At 38.1% G+C, this 21,746-nt stretch overlaps 2 protein-coding genes across 4 annotated transcripts in view; one reads left to right on the forward strand and one right to left on the reverse strand.

Annotated features, from left to right (window-relative positions):
• The window catches only part of ano10a (anoctamin 10a), a 50,477-nt gene extending 38,681 nt beyond the window's left edge, over window positions 1-11,796 (reverse strand). The window contains exons 1-7 of the mRNA XM_067392635.1: window positions 11,634-11,796; window positions 7,585-7,735; window positions 4,341-4,538; window positions 4,050-4,184; window positions 1,879-1,998; window positions 1,198-1,531; window positions 704-939 (exon numbers count right to left, since the gene is read on the reverse strand). Coding sequence (XP_067248736.1) covers window positions 704-939; window positions 1,198-1,531; window positions 1,879-1,998; window positions 4,050-4,184; window positions 4,341-4,538; window positions 7,585-7,723 — 1,162 coding nt within the window. The 5' untranslated portion in view covers window positions 7,724-7,735; window positions 11,634-11,796. The remainder of the gene's footprint in view (window positions 1-703; window positions 940-1,197; window positions 1,532-1,878; window positions 1,999-4,049; window positions 4,185-4,340; window positions 4,539-7,584; window positions 7,736-11,633) is intronic.
• A 1,148-nt stretch (window positions 11,797-12,944) lies between these two features.
• abhd5a (abhydrolase domain containing 5a) overlaps window positions 12,945-21,746 on the forward strand; it is a 28,515-nt gene continuing 19,713 nt past the window's right edge. For 2 of the 3 annotated variants that reach the window (XR_010896457.1, XM_067401092.1), the window contains exons 1-3: window positions 12,945-12,995; window positions 13,397-13,477; window positions 14,333-14,418. Coding sequence is in view for 2 of the 3 variants with exons in the window: in XM_067401092.1 (XP_067257193.1) it covers window positions 12,964-12,995; window positions 13,397-13,477; window positions 14,333-14,418 (199 nt within the window). In the remaining variant the exon portion in view is untranslated. The remainder of the gene's footprint in view (window positions 12,996-13,396; window positions 13,478-14,332; window positions 14,419-21,746) is intronic. The other variant, XM_067401105.1, reaches the window with a different exon arrangement.

The following is a 21,746-nucleotide window of genomic DNA, read 5'->3' on the forward strand; positions in this document are numbered from 1 at the left end:
ATATTAACACAACAACAAAAATTACAGCAGTCAAGAGTAGTTAAGACAACATGAGCACGAGTTCAGAGATTCGACATTCCAGTAAAGTCACGTCACGTTTATTTTATATCACTTTATACAATAGATTGTTTAAAAGCAAGCAACTTTACAGTATTAAACATGAAAAGCCAGTGTCAGTATCTCTTTCAATTAGAATTACAACTTAATTTTCTATACAATTAACTATAAAGCTGCTCTACAGTGTGTTCACATTTTTACTCATGGAGGTCTGACCTCGAAGGACTGAACAGAAGAAATGAAGCGGAGAACATTTCCACGTCAAAGAAGGTGGAGCCTCAGAGCCACGCCTTCCTATTACGTAATAGCCATGGACCAATGGTAGTTTGATGGTGTATACCAGCCGGAGCCAACTTTTCCGTAATGTTTGCTTTGGCAAGCTGTTTCGAACTCCCGAGATGAACACAAAACAAACTTCGTTTTGGCCTGATTTTGTTCGAAACAACATCACACCAGATTGTTCTTTGATTTTGCTTGCATATCGGAGCCTTAATACCTAACCCTAACCTAACAGTCTACTAATACTGGTTGACATATAGTTGCAAAGTTACTTATAGTTAGTAGAATGTATAAAGTGGACCACTGAAATAAAGTGTAACCGAAGATGATAAAAGAAGAAAGAAAAGAGAAAGAATTTCAAGCTCACCCCAGTCTGTGAGAAACTCAGCAGCATAGCGATACAATAAGTTCATGATCTCAATGACCACAGCGTAGATGATACTGGGAACAAACATCAGAATGCCGGTCGCAAAGTTTGGATTTTCATGGTATATATTTATGGCCCAGTTCTCCATGTCAAAGTAAACCATCATCACGTAAAAGGACAGATACAGGCACAGCAGAACAAAAGGAACCGACACCAAATATATCCTCAATTGCCGCCTGTCATGGGAAAACAAACACTGTCAAAACAAATTGAGCATCTAGAACACTTTCCATATTTATCATGCTATTTGTTTGATGTTGATTTAGAATATGCAGTTGTATGCATGTATTATTAAATGTATAAATCTCCATTACTGTATGCTGAAGGTCTGAGACATGTAAACCAGGTTTTGGTGCTAACCAAAGTAGGCTATAAAAGATGTCCTTAATATGCCTTTTTTCTGCCAAAATATAAATATACTTAAAAATTTGTACTTGGAGCTAGGGTAGACTGGTTCCTCTCGCCCCGTGACTGGATTAAACCCCAGGGCTCCATGGAATCCAGGCCTCGGTTCTTCAAATGCTTTTTTGCGGCTTAGCGTTCCCCACCCGTACGCTAACATAGCGCTGCATCTCTTCCACACTTCCAGGAAAACCGTAGACCAAACCAGGTTGAAGACAGCAAACAGAACATACTTGTCGTAGTCCTCCCAGTCAAAGAGGTAGTAAGGGATACCAATGAGGGCCATGGGTACCAAGGCAAACGTGAAATACTCCAGAAATCCAAAGTAGAGCGCCAGACCCTCACCAAAGTAACATCTGATGTCATCTACATCATGGAGGACACAAAGAGAACATCTTCAATGAATATAGCACAACATTGGGGTTTGTGTATAATGACCTAAAACACCCGTTTTTAAGATGGAGCAGGTAAAATTCTGCTTTACATTTGCATGAAGCAAGCAATCAACAGTTTTCTTTTAAATCCCACAATAATTCAAGAGAAGCAAAGAGTATCACACCCACCCAGCCACCAAATAAGCCATTCAGCCATACTTATATAACCAAAATTCTTGTGAAATTCTTTTCACATTAAGTTATATCAGAAAACTGATATAAAGTCTGGAGTTGGGTTTAAAGTTCATGCTGCGAGTGCACATAGACAGAGTGACTCACCCAACGGCTGGAAGGACAGTTTGATCTTTTTATACCATGAGAAGGAGAGTCTCTTAAGGTCTTCTTTGTTATGGAGAGGGAAATACTGGACTAGGACACCTTTAGATTGCAATCTCCGCACTGAAAAAGAGTTTACCATCAAAATGTTACTTAATATTCAAAAATGAAAAAAAAAAGCATTGTGGGAAAAAACGTGATTTTAAAAATACTAAAGGATTAATATTGTTAAACAGCAAATATGATGGTTTGTATGGTGATATTTTTAATTATGGTTTGAACTACAGGTTTTTTTAAGGCACACAAAGTAACTTTCTCTACTTAGCCTGATATATGTAACTTTTGATTTTTTTTAAAAATAATGCACTCCCAAATGAGATGAAGATGTTAGTGGTTTAAAAATGATGTTTTATTCTACAAGGGGAGGGTCTCCCACTCATGGGAGCCGCCATGTTGAGATAGCATGACCTGCCAAATACTACTCACTTATTAACATTAACATTACTTTCAGCTGCATAATAAAATAATCATAGGTGATAAATCCATCAGGTTGCTCCACTGTATCAGTGGTAAGCCGAAATGTTTTCATTTTTTGTCATATGATACATCCACACCAATAGGTGGCAGTATAAATTCAAATCATGTGGAAATAAAAAAAAAAAGAATTACATAGTATATATTACAAATACCGATACTTATATTCCCTAATTGAATTCTATACCTGAATTTCAACTTTGAATTAAGTAAATAATAAACAAGTAATCAAACACATTTTCACCACTCTCCCCTCAAAAAAGGTGGAGCAACTTAGTACATTTTGAAGAAATTTTTAAAAAAAGAAGATGCACAGATGAATAACACTCTGGAACATGTAAAGGGAGTCGATTTTGTTTTCAAGTTGACTTTAAAGGGTTAGTTCACCCAAAAATAAAAATTATGTCATTAATTACTCACCCTCATGTCGTTCCACACCCGTAAGACCTTCATTCATCTTCAGAACACAAATTAAGATATTTTTGATGAAATCTGATGGCTCAGTGAGGCCTCTATTCCCAGCAAGATAATTAACACTTTCAGATGCCCAGAAAGGTACTAAAGACATATTTAAAATGGTTCATGTGACTACAGTGGTTCAACCTTAATATTATAAAGCAGCGAGAATACTTTGTGTGCGCCAAAAACCAAAATAATGACTTTTCAACAATATCTAGTGATGGCCAATTTCAAAACACTGCTTCGAAGCTTTACGAATCTTTTGTTTCGAATCAATGGTTCGGAGCGCCAAAGTCATGCGATTTCAGTAAACGAGGCTTCGTTACGTCATAAGGGTTTCGAAATTTCAATACTTGACTTTGGCAGTTTGATATGCAATCCGAACCACTGATTTGAAACAAAAGATTCGTATTATTTTTATTTTTTTTTTTTGGCGCACAAAAAGTATTCTTGTCGCTTTATAATATTAAGGTTGAACCACTGTACTCACATGAACTGTTTTAAATATGTTTTTAGTAGCTTTCTGGGCATCTGAAAGTGTTAATTATCTTGCTGGCAATGGAGGCCTTACTGAGCCATATCAAAAATATCTTAATTTGTGTTCTAAAGATGAATGCCGCACCAAAAATATTCTCGTCACTTTATAATATTAATATTGAACCACTGTACACACATGAACTGATTTAAATATGTTTTTAGTACATTTATGGATCTTGAGAGAGGAAATGTCATTGCTCCCTATGCAGGCCTCACGGAGCCATCGGATTTCAACTAAAATATCTTAATTTGTGTTCCGAAGATTAACAAAGGTCTTACGGGTGTGGAACTGCATGAGGGTGAGGAATAAATGACACAATTTTCATTTTTGGGTGAACTAACCCTTTAAATAAATATATGCGTATTTCAGAGTGAAGTGCGACTGTTCTTTCACGTGACCAGCTCATGAACAGCCAGTGTTTGCAGTGTCTAAGAGTGGCTCGGTTCACAGTAAATATTGCTCCACACAAATTCCATCTCTACATCTGCTCTGAGTTTGGGTTGCTCTAATGTGCATTTGACAACGCAACATGTACCAACTATCTTCCCATACTTGCAATAGGAAGCGCTTTTCAACATTCGAGAAGCTTTAATTGCTAATCTAGTGCAGTTGGTAACTTGGTAATACAAAGAAATACACTTACCAACTGATTTTCCAGGGTAGAGTTTAAGCTTAGGGTATCCTGGAACGTGCTCTTCAGTCTTAGCTCTAAGTGTGTCCAACTCATGTTTGATAATGTATTGACACTCCGCCTCACTGAGAAATGTTTGACCATCTCCTATGAGTACAACACAACAGTGTTATAGAACAACCAGGAGCCAATCTACGTGAAGCCTATATGAGGAACTAAAATTGTTGTCTTAACATACTGTGAAAAAAACAATACAGCAGCACAGTCATACTCTTCATATATTCAGTTATAACTGAATCTCACCCTCAAAGTCTTTAAAGCTTTCTCTGTTGGCATAAGTGAATGCTCTCATTGTGTCATCTTGAAACTCCTTAAACAACCCAACATCCTCAGCTCCATTTAAGAGCCTCTGTAACGTGGAACCCACCACAAAGACATTAGGATTAGACTTCTGACCATCCTGAGCTGGAAACAGTACTTGATCCACCAACAACTCTGCTCCTGTAAAAGAAATCAGAGTTTTAGGAACTGGTTATTTCTCAAGGTCAGTGTCCTGATAACTGACATGTGTATAAAATTGATGCTAAAATGTATTGTTTTCTGAACTACATTTTATAAACAAAAGAAAACTCATTTGATGACAGATCATAATGTGAAATATGTGTATCAGAATCATTAACATGTAAGAGTGCCCTCTGTAAAGAAAAGGCAAAGTCTTGAAAATCTAGTCCTATCATGGCATCTTTTGGGGTGTTTGGCATTGTAATGGATATGATAATGTTGATATGTTTGGTTTCGGTGAAATAGATCTTACGCTGCTGCTGCTGCAGAGAAAGTTTGGGACTTGCTACTACCAATACATACACAACACACAAGTAAAGCAAGTAAAACATGCTGCTGTACAATATCTTACCCATAGCAGATCTATACAGGTGGAGCTGGGGAAGGTGGAGGGTTTCTGAAAACATGCTGCACTCCTATAGCAAATGCTAACCAAGTATTTGAATGTTGAGCAGTGAGCTCATTGGCTGCTGATACAACAGCTTGCAAGCAGATTAAGTTAAAGGGATAGTTCACCCAAAAACTATCCCATTATTTACTCACCCTCAAACCATCCTAGGAGTATATGACTTTCTTCTTTCAGACGAACACAATCTGAGATATATTAAAAAATATCCTAATATCCTTTATAATGGTAGTGAATGGGGAGCCACGTTTTGAAGTAAAAAATAATGGTCGTCCGCCGAAAGCTAGTTATTTGAATTTATAAAGTTTTAAATATGGATATTTTTCTTACAAATACGCATCGCTTCACTTAAGAAGGCCTTTGTTAACCCACTAGAGCCGTATGGATTACTTTTATGATGGATGGATGCATTATTTTTTACTTCAAAATGCACCCCTCCATTCACAACCAATATAAACCTTAGAGGACTAAGGATATTTTTAAATCTATCTCTAATTGTGTTCGTCTAAAAGAACATAGTCATATACACCTAGGATGGGTTGAGGGTGAGTAAATCATGAAAGAACTTTATATTTATGCCTTACAAAATGTACTCTACAAATGTCATATAAGATGTATTAAATATATTTTCTTTTCACGTTTTTAGTTTTTAAAGGTGCCCTAGGATTGAAAATTGAATTTACGGCATAGTTAAATAATTAGAGTTCTGTACATGGAAATGACACACAGTGAGTCTCAAACACAATTGTTTCCTCCTTTAATCTCATTTGTTTAAAAGACCTCTGAAGAACACGCGAATCTCAACATAACAGACTGTGACGCAACAGTCTGGATCATTAATATGTATGCCCCCAAATTTTGCATATGCCAGCCCATGTTCAAGGCATTAGACAAGCCAGTATTAACGTCTGGAACTGCACAGCCAAGTCATCAGATGTGCAGGTAAGCAAGCAAGGACAATAGCGAAAAATGGCAGATGGGGCAATAATAACTGACATGATCCATGATATCATGATATTTTTAGTGATATTTGTAAATTGTCTTTCTAAATGTTTCATTAGCATGTTGCTAATGTACTATTAAATGTGTAAATGTAAAGATCCATTTTGAGGGTTATATTAGCTGTTTGAACTTTGTTTATGCAATGTATTATAGAGTTGCGAGCTTTGGGGCGGGGAGCACGAGCATTGAAAGGGGACGCGTGCTGAATCGGCGCATATTTAATTATGCCCCAAAATAGGCAGTTAAAATATTGAATAAAAAAAAAAATCTATGGGGTATTTTAAGCTGAAACTTCACAGACACATTCAGGGGACACCTTAGACTTATATTACATCTTGTGAAAAAGCGTTCTATGGCACCTTTAAATATATTTTTGGGAACTCGCACCACATGAAATTTTACAAACTGTACTAATCTTGCCTTGTTATAAAAAGGAAATTAATTATTGGAATTACTGACCTTGACACACATTTACATTTATTCCTGTATCCTTACAAATAAGGAATATCACAAACAATTTGACACCAGCCCCAACAGGTCTATAAAAAACTAATTTAGTGAACAAGAGGTAGTGCAGAGGTGAAATGCAGAAAGGAAAAGAAAGATGACCCTTTTTTTCTTTTTCTTTTGATGGTCTCAGCAGATTGGATCGAGGTTGGCAAGCTCAATCCACCAGAGAACAGTCATGAGGGAATAATTTCCTGTTTTATGTTTTATTTATGTTTTTCTGCATGTTGGCTGCACCACATGACTTTGATGTTGCAGACAAAGGGTGTGAAATATTACAGGCAGTTTTGATTATTATTATTATTATTATTATTATTATTATTATTATTATTATTATTATTATTATTAATAAATTATGCAAAACTCTTAATTCTTCTTATGAATTAACTAACAGTTGCATAACCCTGACATTTTTAACTTTATGCCCAAAATGAATTTTAATACAGAATGAAATTGTAAACATGCTCATCAAAGAAAAGGCATATTCAAGAAATCGTGTGCATAAATTAAATGTTTTATTATTTTTTTATTAAATGAGCATAATGTCACTGAACCATCATCAGCTCTTAATTTTCATATAAAAACAGTTTTATATAATAAGAGCTCATGTTACTGGTTTCTAGTATTGAAACATTACAGCATTACTTTATCATGTACTGCAGCTTGTTTGAGTACAATAAAAATTAAAGACAGAATTAGTAATAATATCTATTTAACATTGTAGTGTCTGACTATTTTAATTAACAAATACAGTCCTGAGCAGTTAATATGATACAGAGTTGTTCGTTTTTATCAGAACCAAGTGTCTATGCACGCGATATGAATGGAGTAACTTAAGAGAAGCATGTATCTTTCCTCTACAGGCAGAATCTGATATTCTATGTCCATGACCTCTGTGAAGGGCAGGGTTCACATTTGGTGGGTCACAGTGGTTGAGTAAAACTGACAGAGGCCCAAAGGACAAAGAATGGACTTCAAAAACAGACAACTTTAAAAGGCAAGTAGATATTTCAGAAAATGTTCAGTTCCTGTCAACCTCTATCCCAAGATGTAACATGCCAGGGGTCTCACCTCCATTTTGCTGCTTGTCTCTGATCCTGTTTAGTAACCAAGTGATGGCCTCTGCTTTAGTGTCATAAGCAAGCTCCAGGACCACCAGAGGGGTGAACGAAGAGACATCACTGTCAGAAAACGACAAGCCAAGTTGCATTTTTCCTGATCCCTGTGTTACACACAGACGAAGAGAGGCAAGGGGCAAAAAATTTATAAATAAAACATATCACTCTCCTCAAGATTCAGATACAGAATACACACAAGAAACACCACACATTTCACCCAGTGAACACAGAGCCTTATTTGCATGTTTATGGAAATATTTTCCTGTTACTCAGAGGACTTGGATGCAAATAGGTAATTCTAACAATTAGGTGCTGCAATAAAAGTCATGCCACAAAAAAAAAAAATTCATCATGTCACACATTGTGTATTGCTTAATGATGATGACATAATCTGTATTGTGTGACTCACTATTCCAATATACTCTACCATTAATACTTTCATTTAGCAAGGATGCATTCAATTAATCAAAAGTGACAGTAATGGCTTATACAGTTATAAAAATCTAAAAATGATGTTCTTTAACTTTCTATTCATCAAACAATCTTTAAAAATTACCTTGGTTTCAGCAAAAAAAAATATTAAGCAGCATAACTGCTTAAATTTTAAATATTTATTGTGCACCAAATCAGTATATTAGAATGATTTCTGAAGGATCATGTGACACTGAAGACTGAAATAGAAAACAGTTATTTAAAACTGTAATAATATTTCATAATTTTACTGTTTTTACATTATTTTGTCAAATAAATGCAGCCTTGGTCAACATAAGAGATAAAAAAAAAGCAATAACAAAACTGATAGAAGATGCTCTAAAGGAGCTGGTGTTTATTAAGTATTGTATTAGTACATATCTCGGTTCATTTCAGTTCTTGATTCCACACTCTGCATTTAATTCTGACTGGCCAATTATGGCATTGAGCAGTCAAATATTTTTTGTATTTTGTGTCATATGTTTGTATCATTTTTGTAACTCCATATTTCATCTGTCCATATAGCAACATAGCAGTGACATTTTTATGTCTCTTGTATCACACTGTGGTCTCAATTTGTTTATACCCAAAAACCAGCCAACAGACCAGAGTTAACTTTGTGATGATAAGCTGACCAACTGTACATTATCTATTATGTATACAATGTCTTTATAGTGCCTATACTGTATGTATAAAGTGTGAAAAACAATGAAATCTAAATATTAGTCATATATAAATAAATATACATTCATGGAGTTGACATTTCAAAAGTGTCAATATATAAAAGTCAACACTTAAAGGTACAATTTGTGATATTATTTTCCGCTAGAGGTCGCTAGAAGCCTATTCAAAACAAAGGCGTAGTTTGATGACGTAAAGTTTTAGAGTGGAAACTTGGGACATGTGGTCTCTAACTCAACGGACGGTGCAAAAGAATAGGGATTGGAGTCTGGAAGAACTCATGTTCGTGGATGCGATTATTAACGTTACGGTAGTATGAAGCAGAGCAGGACCGAGTGCTGTGGGAGCTGAACGAGGAGCTGGAGCGATTGATCAACACACGCCTCACGAGCAGCGGGACTTTTATTATGACACAGTCGCCGGCGCCGCTTCCGCTTTTCCGGTCATGAGTTTACGGGAGCTGTCCTTGTCGACAGAACCAGCGGCAGATGGTAAACAGTAATTATGTTCCATAAATAATTAACACAATCCACCATAAAACTTGCAAGAAGTAAATAAGAAACTGCTTGAAGCAAGCTAGTGGTGTGCTGGACGCTAGACTCTACTTCCGCATTTGTCCACGGAACTGTTGTCATGTGGTTTCTACGTCAGTAAAGGCGGTAACAAAGGTAACTGCGTCATTGACAGGTGACTGCACTGCCCCGTGTCACTGTTTAGAATGGGAATTTTCTCATGATTTACAAGTAGTTGAAAACATTAGAGATATTGTTAGTAATCAGCTGGACAAAATATATAACACTAGCCTAGTGGTTTTTGGATATTTTACTGCAAAAATTTTACAAATTGTACCTTTAACAACTGTTTGGAATCAAAACTTTTCTACTGTAAATATCTTCTTTGCAGTAGGTTTGGGACAGCATGAGGGTGAGTAAATAATGTCATTTATTACTCACCCTCATGCCGTTTCACACCCATAAGACGTCTTCTGAATGCAAATTAAGATATTTTTGTTGAAATCCGATGGCTCAGTGAGGCCTGCATAGCCAGCGATGACATTTCCTCTCTCAAGATCCATAAATGTACTAAAAACATATTTAAATCAGTTCATGTGTGTACAGTGGTTCAATATTATAAAGCGAAAAGAATATTTTTTGTGCGCCAAAAAAACAAAATAACGACTTATATAGTGATAGCCGATTTCAAAACACTGCTTCATGAAGCTTCGAATCAGTAGTTTGGAGCGCCAAAGTCACATGATTTCAGCAGATTGGCGGTTTGACATGAGATCCGAATCATGATTCGACACAAAAGATTCATAACGCTCTGAAGCTTAATGAAGCAGTGTTTTGAAATCGGCCATCACTATATAAGTCATTATTTTGTTTTTTTGGCACACCAAAAATATTCTCATCGCTTTATAATATTAATATTGAACCGCTGTACTCACATGAACTGATTTAAATATGTTTTTAGTACATTTACGGATCTTGAGAGAGGAAATATCATTGCTCCCTATGCAGGCCTCACTGAGCCATCAGATTTCAACAAAAACATCTTAATTTGTGTTCCTAAGATGAACGAAGGTCTTACGGTTGTGGAACGGCATGAGGGTGAGAAATAAATGACATTATTTTCATTTTTGGGTGAACTAACCCTTTAAGGTAGATGGCGGATAGCTAGTCTTTCCAAGATATCTACTTTTCCACTGCACTCCAAGAGAAGAGATCAAGAAGCTTCGGGAAGTTGGTTTGCTGCTTCATGATCTGGCAAAATTGAATTCCACATTACACCAAGGCTGAACTATAAAAGGATTTTTCAACATAATAATTACCCAAAACATGTAAGCAAATCCACAAAAGAATGGCTCTGAAGCAAGAAATTTAAGGGTTTGGAATGGCCAAGTCAAAGTCCAGACCTCAATCCAACTGAAATGTTGTGGTGGGGTGTACATGCAAGAAAACCCTCCAAATATGACACAGTTAACAATTATAAGAAAGACCTACAGTAAGATATTAATGTAAGCGTGTACTTATTCTCTTCAAAGTCAAATTTTCATTGTTAATTATATTACACATATATTAAGAATATGCTTGAGTTTGGTTTAATTAATATCTAAAATGCAAAAAGCTTTCTATAAGGGTTAGGTTTGGGTATAAGGTTAGGATTAGGAGATCAAAATAGCATTGGTTCAATATAAAAACAAAACAAGTCAATGGAAAGTCCCCAAACAGGTACAAAACTATGTGTGTATTATGTTATTTGTATTTTGTGCCTGCTTTTATACTGCAAATTGGTGTGATTAATAATGCATGTAGCCCATGTATCTACAGTACAAAAGAAAAAAACTTCTTAAATGTAGAATAAACTGTTTAATAATACCAAATATGTTCTACACAATATCACCCATTTGAAGATGCATGCATCCTTGAATATGCAAAATGCAATTCAGAAAGAAAGAAAAAAAAAACTGAAAAGTAACATTGCACGAAAAGGTGTGGCAAGAAAACTGAAACCTAAAGAAACTAAACCTGGATGACCATCCCAGAGTTTCTGGACATGTCTCGGGAAACACAGCATGTGATTCTTATTACAGTAAACATGAAAAAGCACAGTCTCTTTTCTGTGGATCTTGACAGATCACTGGGCGGAGCTAAAACACGCATGCCCGACAAGGAAACATACAAAGACAGGATATATGTGATCCCAGTCACATTTAGGCTATAGATAGCCTACAAATGCCACCCTTATTACCACTTTGCAACGCTTAAATGCTCGTAAAATAGCATATTAATGACACAAGCCGTATATCAGGCCTGAAAACCCAGTGACATGTAAACTATGTCTACTCACAGTGTTGCAAGCGCGATCAGCTGTCCGGAACGCGAAACAGACGTCAGTCTTGCACTTCAGACGCCCATTTAAGCTATTTGATTTAAAAACCTTGATTGTGTTCGGGTATAATTCAAGTGTATGAGCCGGAGAGGTTTAAAGTTAAGGCTGACTTGAGTTCCTCCACGTCATCGAGATGACACAGCCCTAATTCTAGATCACACCCACCCACCGTTTAAACCTGTTATACAAACACATGAATGTGCAACTGTGAGTGATTTATCAACACTGATTTCATATTGCAGACATGAAACTACAGTAACGTTAAGTTACATGCGCTTGAAATATATCCGCCGAGATATTCGTGTGCGCCATTATGCTTATTTTCTTTTTATCCTCAAATAAAATAACAAGTTTGTGTATCAAACAATACATATGCAGTGAAAACGACTTCTGAACTGTACATTTCACGCTGATAATTATCTGACAGCTGGAAAGACTAGATCAAAGTTCACTGTTGACGCTTTGTCACGTGATCATTGTTAGTGATGTGCGAGTCTTGAGTGAATCATTCGTTGGACCGGTTCTTTGTAATGAACCAGTCTGAATTGATTCGCAAATCGTTAATCGTAGAGACCAATTTGTGCCGATGGTTCTACGATCTACTAACGATGCGTTTGATATGCGAATCAGTCTGAATTAGTCAGTCAGGCAACTGACTCACTGGCTTATTAAATGGGTCGGAACCTCTATGGTCGGAACTCAGAATGTTTTTTTGAATTTCTGAATTTCTGGCATATCTTAATTTATTTTAAATTAGCTTGTGTGTAGTTAAACATACATTTAATCTTAAACAAATCTTAGTTTGTGTGTAAACAGTTTCACATCTACACTGGACATTATGTACAGCATAACAGCAATAAAACATGAATGTGAAACATCATATGAAGTTGTGTTAGTTTTGTGTCCTAGTAATAAATACGGTAAGCGATTGTCAGAAACCCGAATTGGTTACAATTTGTTAAACTGGTTAAAACATAAATAAATAATTATTCTTATATATCTTATGATTATTTTACGCCCTCACGCGTACACACATATTTTATTTTTATTTTTATTTTATTTTTTTTTCATCCCAACAGTGAATTCACTACCCTGCAAGTACTCCTACTATCACTTCACTTGATTTTCTGCCCATTACTAGTCGAACATGTAGAAAGGAGACATTTCTCGGTTCATTCAGATCGTTTTTTGAACTTGTTCAACTGATTCAATAAAAGATCCGACTCATAAGAACAATATGTACACAATTCTCTGTCTGTCTGACTGAACAGTACACTGTGTTGAAAACATGGCTGAGGAGACAGTGTTAGCTGACACCGGGTAAGTGTGACCCTTAGTCTACTCTTAACACACATTTGCATACAAAAAAGTGTAAATGTTGTGTTTTATATGTGCGTTGCTATTGTCGTTTTAGTTAGTTGAATTCGTTTTTGTTTGCACACTGTAAGCGAACTGTTTGTGTACTGTCAGTGTTATTGAGCAATAAAACCCAATACTAGGTTGTTTGTTGTTAATGTAGGCTATTTGGTCACTTCTTAAAATTCCTTCTTAATTCTTACAATTGCCTGTCAATTCTTCTTTTAGTAACTCTTTAAATTAATTCAAGACTGATATCTAATTATTAATTGCATGCATTGGCCTAATTGTAATACAATTATTACAGAATGTCTTTAATTGACAGTCATTTGATTGACAGCTCTTTCACATTCTCTTGGCTTTAGACTGGCACACCGTGTACTGGTGTTACTTGGTATTCGTAGTCTCTTCTACAGTGTTTTCTGTTTCTTGGACAAGACACTGAGGTAAAATGTGTCCAAATGTAATTCATAAACTAACTCTACTAAGTTTTGGTCACTTTACAGTGTTCATGTCATTATATATGTACAGTGTATTTCTAATGAGTAACATATATGGCTGGTAAATGTGCACCAATTGGCAATTCTAAATCAAATTCAAATTTACAAAATCTTTTATGGAAAACTATTTGATTGTGCTATAGATATTCTTCTTCGTCTTGTTCCTCTGCAAGCCTAAATAGTGTTTTTGGTGGCATTGTTTGGCCACAGTCTTGGTGTTTTATTCAACATGCACTCTCTCCAAGTTAATTAAATAAAGTCTTTTGTCTTATAATAATATTTTTAGAGACTCTCATTAACTCTGTAAATCAGCAATATTTTAAAAATGAATTAATCAATTTGATCATTTATTACTAATGAATCAGTCATTGCTCCTGTCATTGCTCTTGATGACCTCATGGTAAATTAGGGCAATTTCACAGTGCATAGCAACAGACAGTTGTATAGGAAAGTACTGATTGGTTTTGGTTTCTATTTCGTTTTGGTAAGTTTAGCCCTAGTGAACTTTTCTTGATATGAGATTATTTTGTTGGAATGTGCACAATTACATACAGTATACAATAGATCATTAACATAATATGTGTAACATGGACACTGTAATGTACACTGTTGTTATAATGTACAATGCTGCTTTGATTTTTGCAGAGTGAGTTATATAAAGTTTTTCAAAGTCTGAGGCTTGTTTCCTCTTAAGTGTTATTTATTATTGTTGTTGTAAAGAACAAACATTTTCAGCCATTTTATTTTAGTTTCCTTCTAAGTGAAATAAGAATGAGAAGTTCACATTTAATTTTTTTGTAGGTCATGGCGGATTACCGACTGGCTGCCCTCCTGGTGCCCGACATCTCAGAGCCAACTGAAGGAGGCAGAAGAGAGGATGCTGCAGTGTGAGTAACCACCATTGTCAAATCAGGCTGGCCTTTCAAAATTTAAAGTCCAACCTTTTCAAGTTTTTGTTTGGTATTGCAAATTTTCTCTAGAGTTATACTATAATTGATATAATCAATATACAGTGGCAAAAATAAGCTTGTGAACCCTTTGTAAAAAAAATATATATATCCGGAATGTCTATTTACACCTAGTGCAAATAGCCCGCCTTGTTGGCAGAGACTATTTACACTAACTCCGCTCACCATTGTCTGGTTGAGTGAGACAAAACTACAAAAGAAACCCATCTGATAACAGGAGCAGTGGTGTGGAGAGTAAGGGGGCATTCATACGACAATGTTTTCATCTAAAAATTAAAAACTTTTTATGTGTTTTTGCCATTCATTTAAAGCTGGGTGCACACTGTGCGATTTATAATAGTCCTTTACGATTATTGCTTGTCAGACTGTATGAACATGATCCTCATGTCACACTGTGGGTTGTCAGCTGTCCTATATGTCAGACTGTACGACAGTCAAGATGCGTTAAAAACGGACATGCTCTTAAAAACTTGTCCGGAGATTTACATCATCAACCCACACACATTCGGTGACAGTGAGCTGCATTACACGTGGGGCTGAAATGGTGGCTAACAAAGAAATCTCTAGCGTTAATTTTGATCACGGCTTATCTTGAGAAACAAAGACAATTTGTCATAGGAGAAGTCAGACTGCAGGACTGTGCGCCAAATCTTCTGACACTGCCAGAATTTCGTCAGAGTTCAAATTTGATCACAACGATCATTAATCGGCTGTCGGTGAACATGTCAAACTAGCGATCAAAGACTACAGATTTTTGCCTAGGATTATAGGAATCTTTTAGGATTCTCAAAATTGGTCTCAGACAACCAAATCATGGCCAAATCGCACAGTGTGCACCCGCCTTAAAAAAACGCAAACTTTTGAAAACAGGTTTCAAAGTGCAAAGTGTTTTTTTTGTTTGTTTTTTTTTTTTTGAAAACGATACCGCTATTGTCTCCGTATAAACTACAAAAACATGAATTTGTGAAAATGGTGACATCATGCGCATGTGTATTATGTGTTTAGTCTATAGGATCGTAGTTTTTCTTTACAAAGTGACATTGCCAACTACTGGCCTGGCATGCATAATACAGCGTTTCTAGTCTTTTCACAGATCCGTGTGAACGGGGATTGTTTTGATATTGTTGTCATCTGTTGTACATCGTTGTCGTGTTCAGTATGATTAGGGTTAGGGGTAGGTGTAGAGGTGTGCTTTAGGGATATGGACAAGTAATGTCCTAAAATGGCAGCATCCAAGTATAATTAGCATCTAACTATAATTTACACTTAAATACAGCTATTTTCACTCACTGTAAATAACATGTAATGCTATTTGCACATGAAAATAGTTTCTTCCAAAAATGTCTGGATTTCTGCATTGATTACTCAAAAAAAAAGTTCTTCATAGGACCCAGTATGCTGCCTAATGGTGTTGCGCACATCCTCATTGGTCACATGGTCTTTGTAACTTTTGAAAGCATTGCGTTTCCAAGGCCAGAATTTCCTTCTTAAGCTCAGCCGTCAATGTCCACAATTTATGTATACAAAAAGATTGAGATAACCAGAGGATGCATAAGTCTGAGCTTTAATCTAAGGGTGTTCTTGTCCTCCATATTGGCTTAAGTCTGGCCAGTTCTGTTGTAGATGTAGGCTATCCTGGCATAATTTTTGGTTTGGATCCCTCATCGTATATCATAGCACCAGGATATTTTAACCTCATTGGATCAGCATTTATTTTAAATAAAAATGAAGAAAATATATTGATTGCAGGCACTGGTACAAGTACATCAGTTTGCATCAGTTTAAAGTTTTCCAATGGATTTGGATGGATCACTGCGATATCTCTTTGTTTCACCCACTGCTGCTGAGGTCCTGAGGAATTTTTATGGCAGTCTCTGCCAAACTTAGGAAGTAGTCTCTAGATGGGTGAAGGACCAATGAGAAGTCCTGTCCTTCCCAGGCTTGGTACAATAGGTCTTCTTGCCCTCTAAGTGGTGTCTGGATGTTGCCCTTACATCTTTATCTGATGGCCTTGAACAGTTTGTTTGTGTTAGTCCACCAAGATCCAATCAAAATGTAGCAAACCTTTGTCCGCTGTTACGGACAGAGAGGGGCCCGGCCATAAACTGGGCCCTGGAATGTGCTGTTCCCTACAGTTATTTGTGTTGCAATGCCTTTAGGACAGTTTGTCATCAGTTTGTCTTATCAGTGCTGATTTCCATCCCATATTTGGAAGAAGTCTTATTCAAGCATTTCACAAGTTCACAGGGCTCTCGCCGTCCTGGTTGCCAAATACCCCCATCGCCCCTCGCAGGCCAGGGGGTACTGCGCTCTACTCCCCCAGGGGCCTGTCTCGGCGGCCGCAGCACCTGGGGGTAAGGACAGACGAGAGAAAGGAGACGGAAGCAAGAAGAGCGACAGGACGAGAGAGGGGAGAGAGGAAAAGAGAAAAAAAATTCTGGGTCCGGTTCCCAGACACACTGGCGCTCGGTCCTCAGCTTGCCAAGAGGCTCTTCCTTGCGGTGTCATGCAGTGGCACTGGGCGCTCAGTGGATGGCCCGATCCTCGACTGCCTACTAGCGGCCGGCGATGGCTCCTCCGGTTGAGGACAGCCGGCAGCGAGTCCCCCGTCCCCTGCTCCTCCCCTTCATGGCGGGCGGCAGCAGGCTCTGGCAGCCACCACACCTCGTCTCAGGAGCACGGCATCCAGGTCTCCGTCCCACCTTTCACAAGGCTCCAGTACCACCACCTCGGGCAGCCTCTCGCAGTCTTTACTCCCACGCTGCCTGAACTCCGCAGCACTGCGATCCCCCTCAGCAGCGAGGGCTCTCCGACAGCATGTCCCTCCTTCCTCCCGGGTTTCGGCCCCAATGTAACGTAGTTCGTAAATGTGGGAAGAAGGAGGCGGGAACCGGCGAACATTCAACGTAAACTTTAATCTCAAAATAAACAAACAAAACGAAAGTAATGCCGGCAGACCCTCGCGGACGTCTGCCGGCCACAAGCATAATAAAACAACATAAAGTCCAGGCCTGGTCCTCTCTCGTCCTTCACGGTCGTCGCTCCTCCTTTTATGCTCCCGGAGCTCCTCCGTGAGAGACTCAAGGGCGGTGTACCTCCCAGGTGATGCTCGTTATCATTTGCGTCACCGGCCTCGCGCCATTCCCTCACGGCTCTCACCCGCCCTGGTCGCCACACTGGGATTTTGCTTCCTCCAGGTCTTCTTGAGACATGGAAGTTCATCATGACTAAGGGTGCTTTCACACTAGGTTCGATTGCCTGGACCGAACACGAGTTCGATTACTCCCCCCTCCCCCTGCGCCCACTGGACTGTGTTCACATTATATTATTTGGGTCCGACCCACGGTTCGTTTGCGTCATCACACACACATTTTTATCGAATTATATGGCATCAATAGCGGTTCACTTATGCAGTTTGGTACATTTGCATTCATATCAGAAGCGAACCGTACCGGAGTTCACTTGAACCGCACCCCAGACCACCCTTTTTAAGTGGACTCGGGTACGGTTCGCGGGTGCGCACCAGAGTTCAGAAGACCGTGTTCACATCATCCAAACGTACCGAACTCGGACGTCAATCGAACCCGGGTGCGCACCAAAAGTGCTAATGTGAAAGCACCCTAAGTCATGGTCACTTCCAATGTCAGCCCCTGGAAAATTGTGGGTACTGGCTTGTTTTATTCCACTCTTGAAAAGTTGTGGAATCATGATGTAATAGATCTGATTGTGGTGGATTCCATTAGGTGCATGCCATGTCCATTTACAGGAGTTATTGTGGTTTCCCAGTGTATTTCCCAGTATAAGGTTGTTATAGGTGGCAGACTCCAGTAGCCTTTATCCCCCGCTATTGTTCTTAAGGTTGCAAGCTGTTCCGAAGGTGCCTTTCCAGCCTGACTCTGCATCAATGCCCACCTTGGCATTTCTGTCACCTTGAATGATTATAATGTCTTTCTTTGGAGCATTGTTGATGGTACTTTGCACCTGGTTGCAAAACTCTTCTGTGTCTTACTCACTATAATACGAGATGGGTGCATAGGCTTGTATGACCGTAGTGTTAAAAAAGGTGTTCCACCAAGGCAGATGGTAATGAGCCTTCCTGAGATTGGTTGACAGCCTAGTACAGTATTCTTGCTGTCCTTATCTACCAGGAAACCAACACCAAAACAGATGGCCTTCTTGGTGGAAGTCTTTCCATCTAGTTTCATCTCATGGGTTAGTTCTATACTATAATTAAAAGCAAAATATAGTTCCAAATGGCAATAATTGGGATCCAAACACCAATGGCCCATGAGGATTATTAGCGATCCAATTAAAATGAATCTTATGATGCTGTTTTTACAGAAAAGTCCAACTTGAATCTTCACTGAAAGTTAGGGTTTGAGGAAATAGGTTACAGCAACACACAGGTATTAAAAGGGCAGCTGACTTTCAAAGGAAAACTACTCACTCTTAGATTAAACGAGAAGTAAAAAAAAAAAAAAAAACCCCGCTAAAATGTTTACTGTTGTAAGGCATATGATGATATGGTGTAAGTGTGGACTGGTTTCTTGGGCTGGGACAATAAATCATTGAATCGCGAATCGAGAAATGATTCTAGATCGATTCGGAGATTTTCTGAATCTATTGCGATTCTCTCAAATTGATTCTGAGCTTAGTTTTTAACAGCAGATGGCACTACGTGCTCTGCTCTCTTCCAGTTCCTTACACACTCCACTTGAACCTTCTATAAAATAATAACCATGCATCAAGCTCCAATAGTCGCGGAGCTTGGCCCATCACGGTCACCAGCATGTCCAGTTATAATGGTGCTAGTCCTGTGTTTCCAGTACCTTCCCGTATCATGGACGCCACATCAGTGTTTCCGGTCAGAGGCCACTATTCTGTGGGAACTCAATTTGTGTACAGCTTTTTGCCAGAAGCTAGTTTTATAATATTATAATATTTTTCTTACAAAAGCCAATTGCTTCACTTCAGAAGCCCTTTATTAGGATTAGTGTTATGATGGATGGATGCACTTTTTTGGGCTTCAAAAAATGCCCCATTCACTACCATTATAAAGCTTGGAAGAGCCGGAATATTTTTTATTATAACTCTGATTGTGTTCGTCTGAAAGAAGATAGTCATATACACCTAGGATGGTGAGTAAATCATAAGATAATTTTCATTTTGGGTTAACTATCCCTTTAATCTTTCAGTTGAAATGGCTGGTAGTTTAGAATTTGCAGTTAGCATCATAAATTCATTAGGTATCCAATTCACCTTTTTTATGCTTGGACCTCTAATAACAAAATATCAATATCCAGGGCATCAAGACACTCTGTCAAACACATCAACACATTCAAAATGTCTCTGAGCTCATTAGAGTAGGTCTATCATTACTACATAGAGAAGAGTTTATCAATAGCATGTAGTCTACTTGGATGATATATAATTAGGGGCCAAGCACCGAAGGTGCTTAGGCACCTATTGTTATTGTTGGCGTTCCGTACGCTTATTAGGGGCCAAGCACCGAAGGTGCTTAGGCACCTATTGTTATTGTTGGCGTTCCGTACGCTTATTATTATTCTTCCGCTTCTTCTTCCGCTCTTGAAGTCTATGGCAGCCCATAGAACCGCTTGCGGGAAAGTTGTGAAATTTGGCACACAGTTAGAGGACAGTCTGACCTTTGTCCATAGCAAATTTGGAGTCTCTAACTCAATCCCTCTAGCGCCATCAGCTGTCCAAAGTTGCACTTATGTTTATGTTAATAACTTTGGAACCATAAGGGCTAGAAACAAAATTCTTTTTTCCTCTGATTCCTTGGGTCAAGACGAATCGATTGCACCATATGACGTCATTTTCCGTCATGAAATTTTTTCCGCCATTTTGAATTTTCTGAAAAACGTACTTTTTCGAACTCCTCCTAGGCCGTTACTCCAATTTTCACGAAAATTGAACCAGATCATCTTCAGACCATGCCGACAAAATGTTATGGAATTCAAGTTGATTTCTCAAACCATTTTCGAAAAACACGCAAACGAATTGTACGTAGTGCTTGCGAAAATAGACATAAGGCTGTATCTCCGCAACGCTTTATCGTATTCAGACCAAACTTGGTAACTGTCATCACAAGCATGACCTGAGGCAACATGCAGCGTTTCGGCGCAGCGCCACCTAGTGGTGCGGAGATATGAAAAATGGCTATTTTTACTTATAACTTCTGATGGGTTTGGCCAAAAATCATGAATTTGGTCTCGTTGGATTCGGGGAATCATGCCGAGTCGAATGATATCCAATTTTCCCATATTGGACATTTTGGCCGTCGGCCATTTTAAATTTGGTGCTAAAATGCTGTATTTTACGAACGCATTAGCGTATCGTTATGAAACTCGGTATGGGTCATCAGCACAATGCCCTGAAGGAGCATACCAAGTTTAGGACCAGCGCCACCTTGTGGTCAAAAGTTATAACAAAATTTACAAAAATGCTAATAACTTTTGACTATATTAACCGATTGTAATGAAACTGTTTTCAGTAGATTCCTTGGGTCATGCTGAGAACATAGATATCAAACTTTCCATAGTCAGCTGAACGTCCTGTCCGCCATATTGTTTTTCTTTAAAAACCTACTTTTCGAACTCCTCCTAGACCGTTGCTCCGATTTTCACCAAAATCGAACCGTATCATCTTCAGACCATGCTGACAAAAAGTTATGGATTTCAAGTCGATAAGTCAAACCGTTTTCGTATACCAGAGCAACGAATTTGAGGCATGATGCAAAAATGACTCTTGAAGCTGTATCTCTGCAATGCTTTATCATATTCAGACCAAACTTGGTAGGTGTCATCACAAGCATGACCTGAGGCATCATACAATGTTTCAGCACAGCGCCACCTACTGGAGTGGAGATATGAAAAATGGCTGTTTTTGCTTATAACTTCTGATGGGTTTGACCAAAATTCATAAATTTGGTATGGTTCATCAGGACAATGCCCTGAAGGAGCCTGAGAAGTTTCGGACCAGCACCACCTTGTGGTCAAAAGTTATAACAAAATTGACAAAAATGCTAATAACTTTTGATAATATCTACCGATTGTAATGAAACTGGTCTCAATAGATTCCTTGGGTCATGCTGAGAACATAGATATCAAATTTGCCATATTCAGCTGAACTTCCTGTCCGCCATATTGTTTTTCTTTAAAAACCTACTTTTTCAAACTCCTCCTAGACCTTTGCTCCGATTTTCACCAAAATTGAACCGTGTCATC

The sequence above is a fragment of the Chanodichthys erythropterus genome, chromosome 2 (genome assembly GCF_024489055.1).
Source record: "Chanodichthys erythropterus isolate Z2021 chromosome 2, ASM2448905v1, whole genome shotgun sequence".
Taxonomy (NCBI): Eukaryota; Metazoa; Chordata; class Actinopteri; order Cypriniformes; family Xenocyprididae; genus Chanodichthys; species Chanodichthys erythropterus.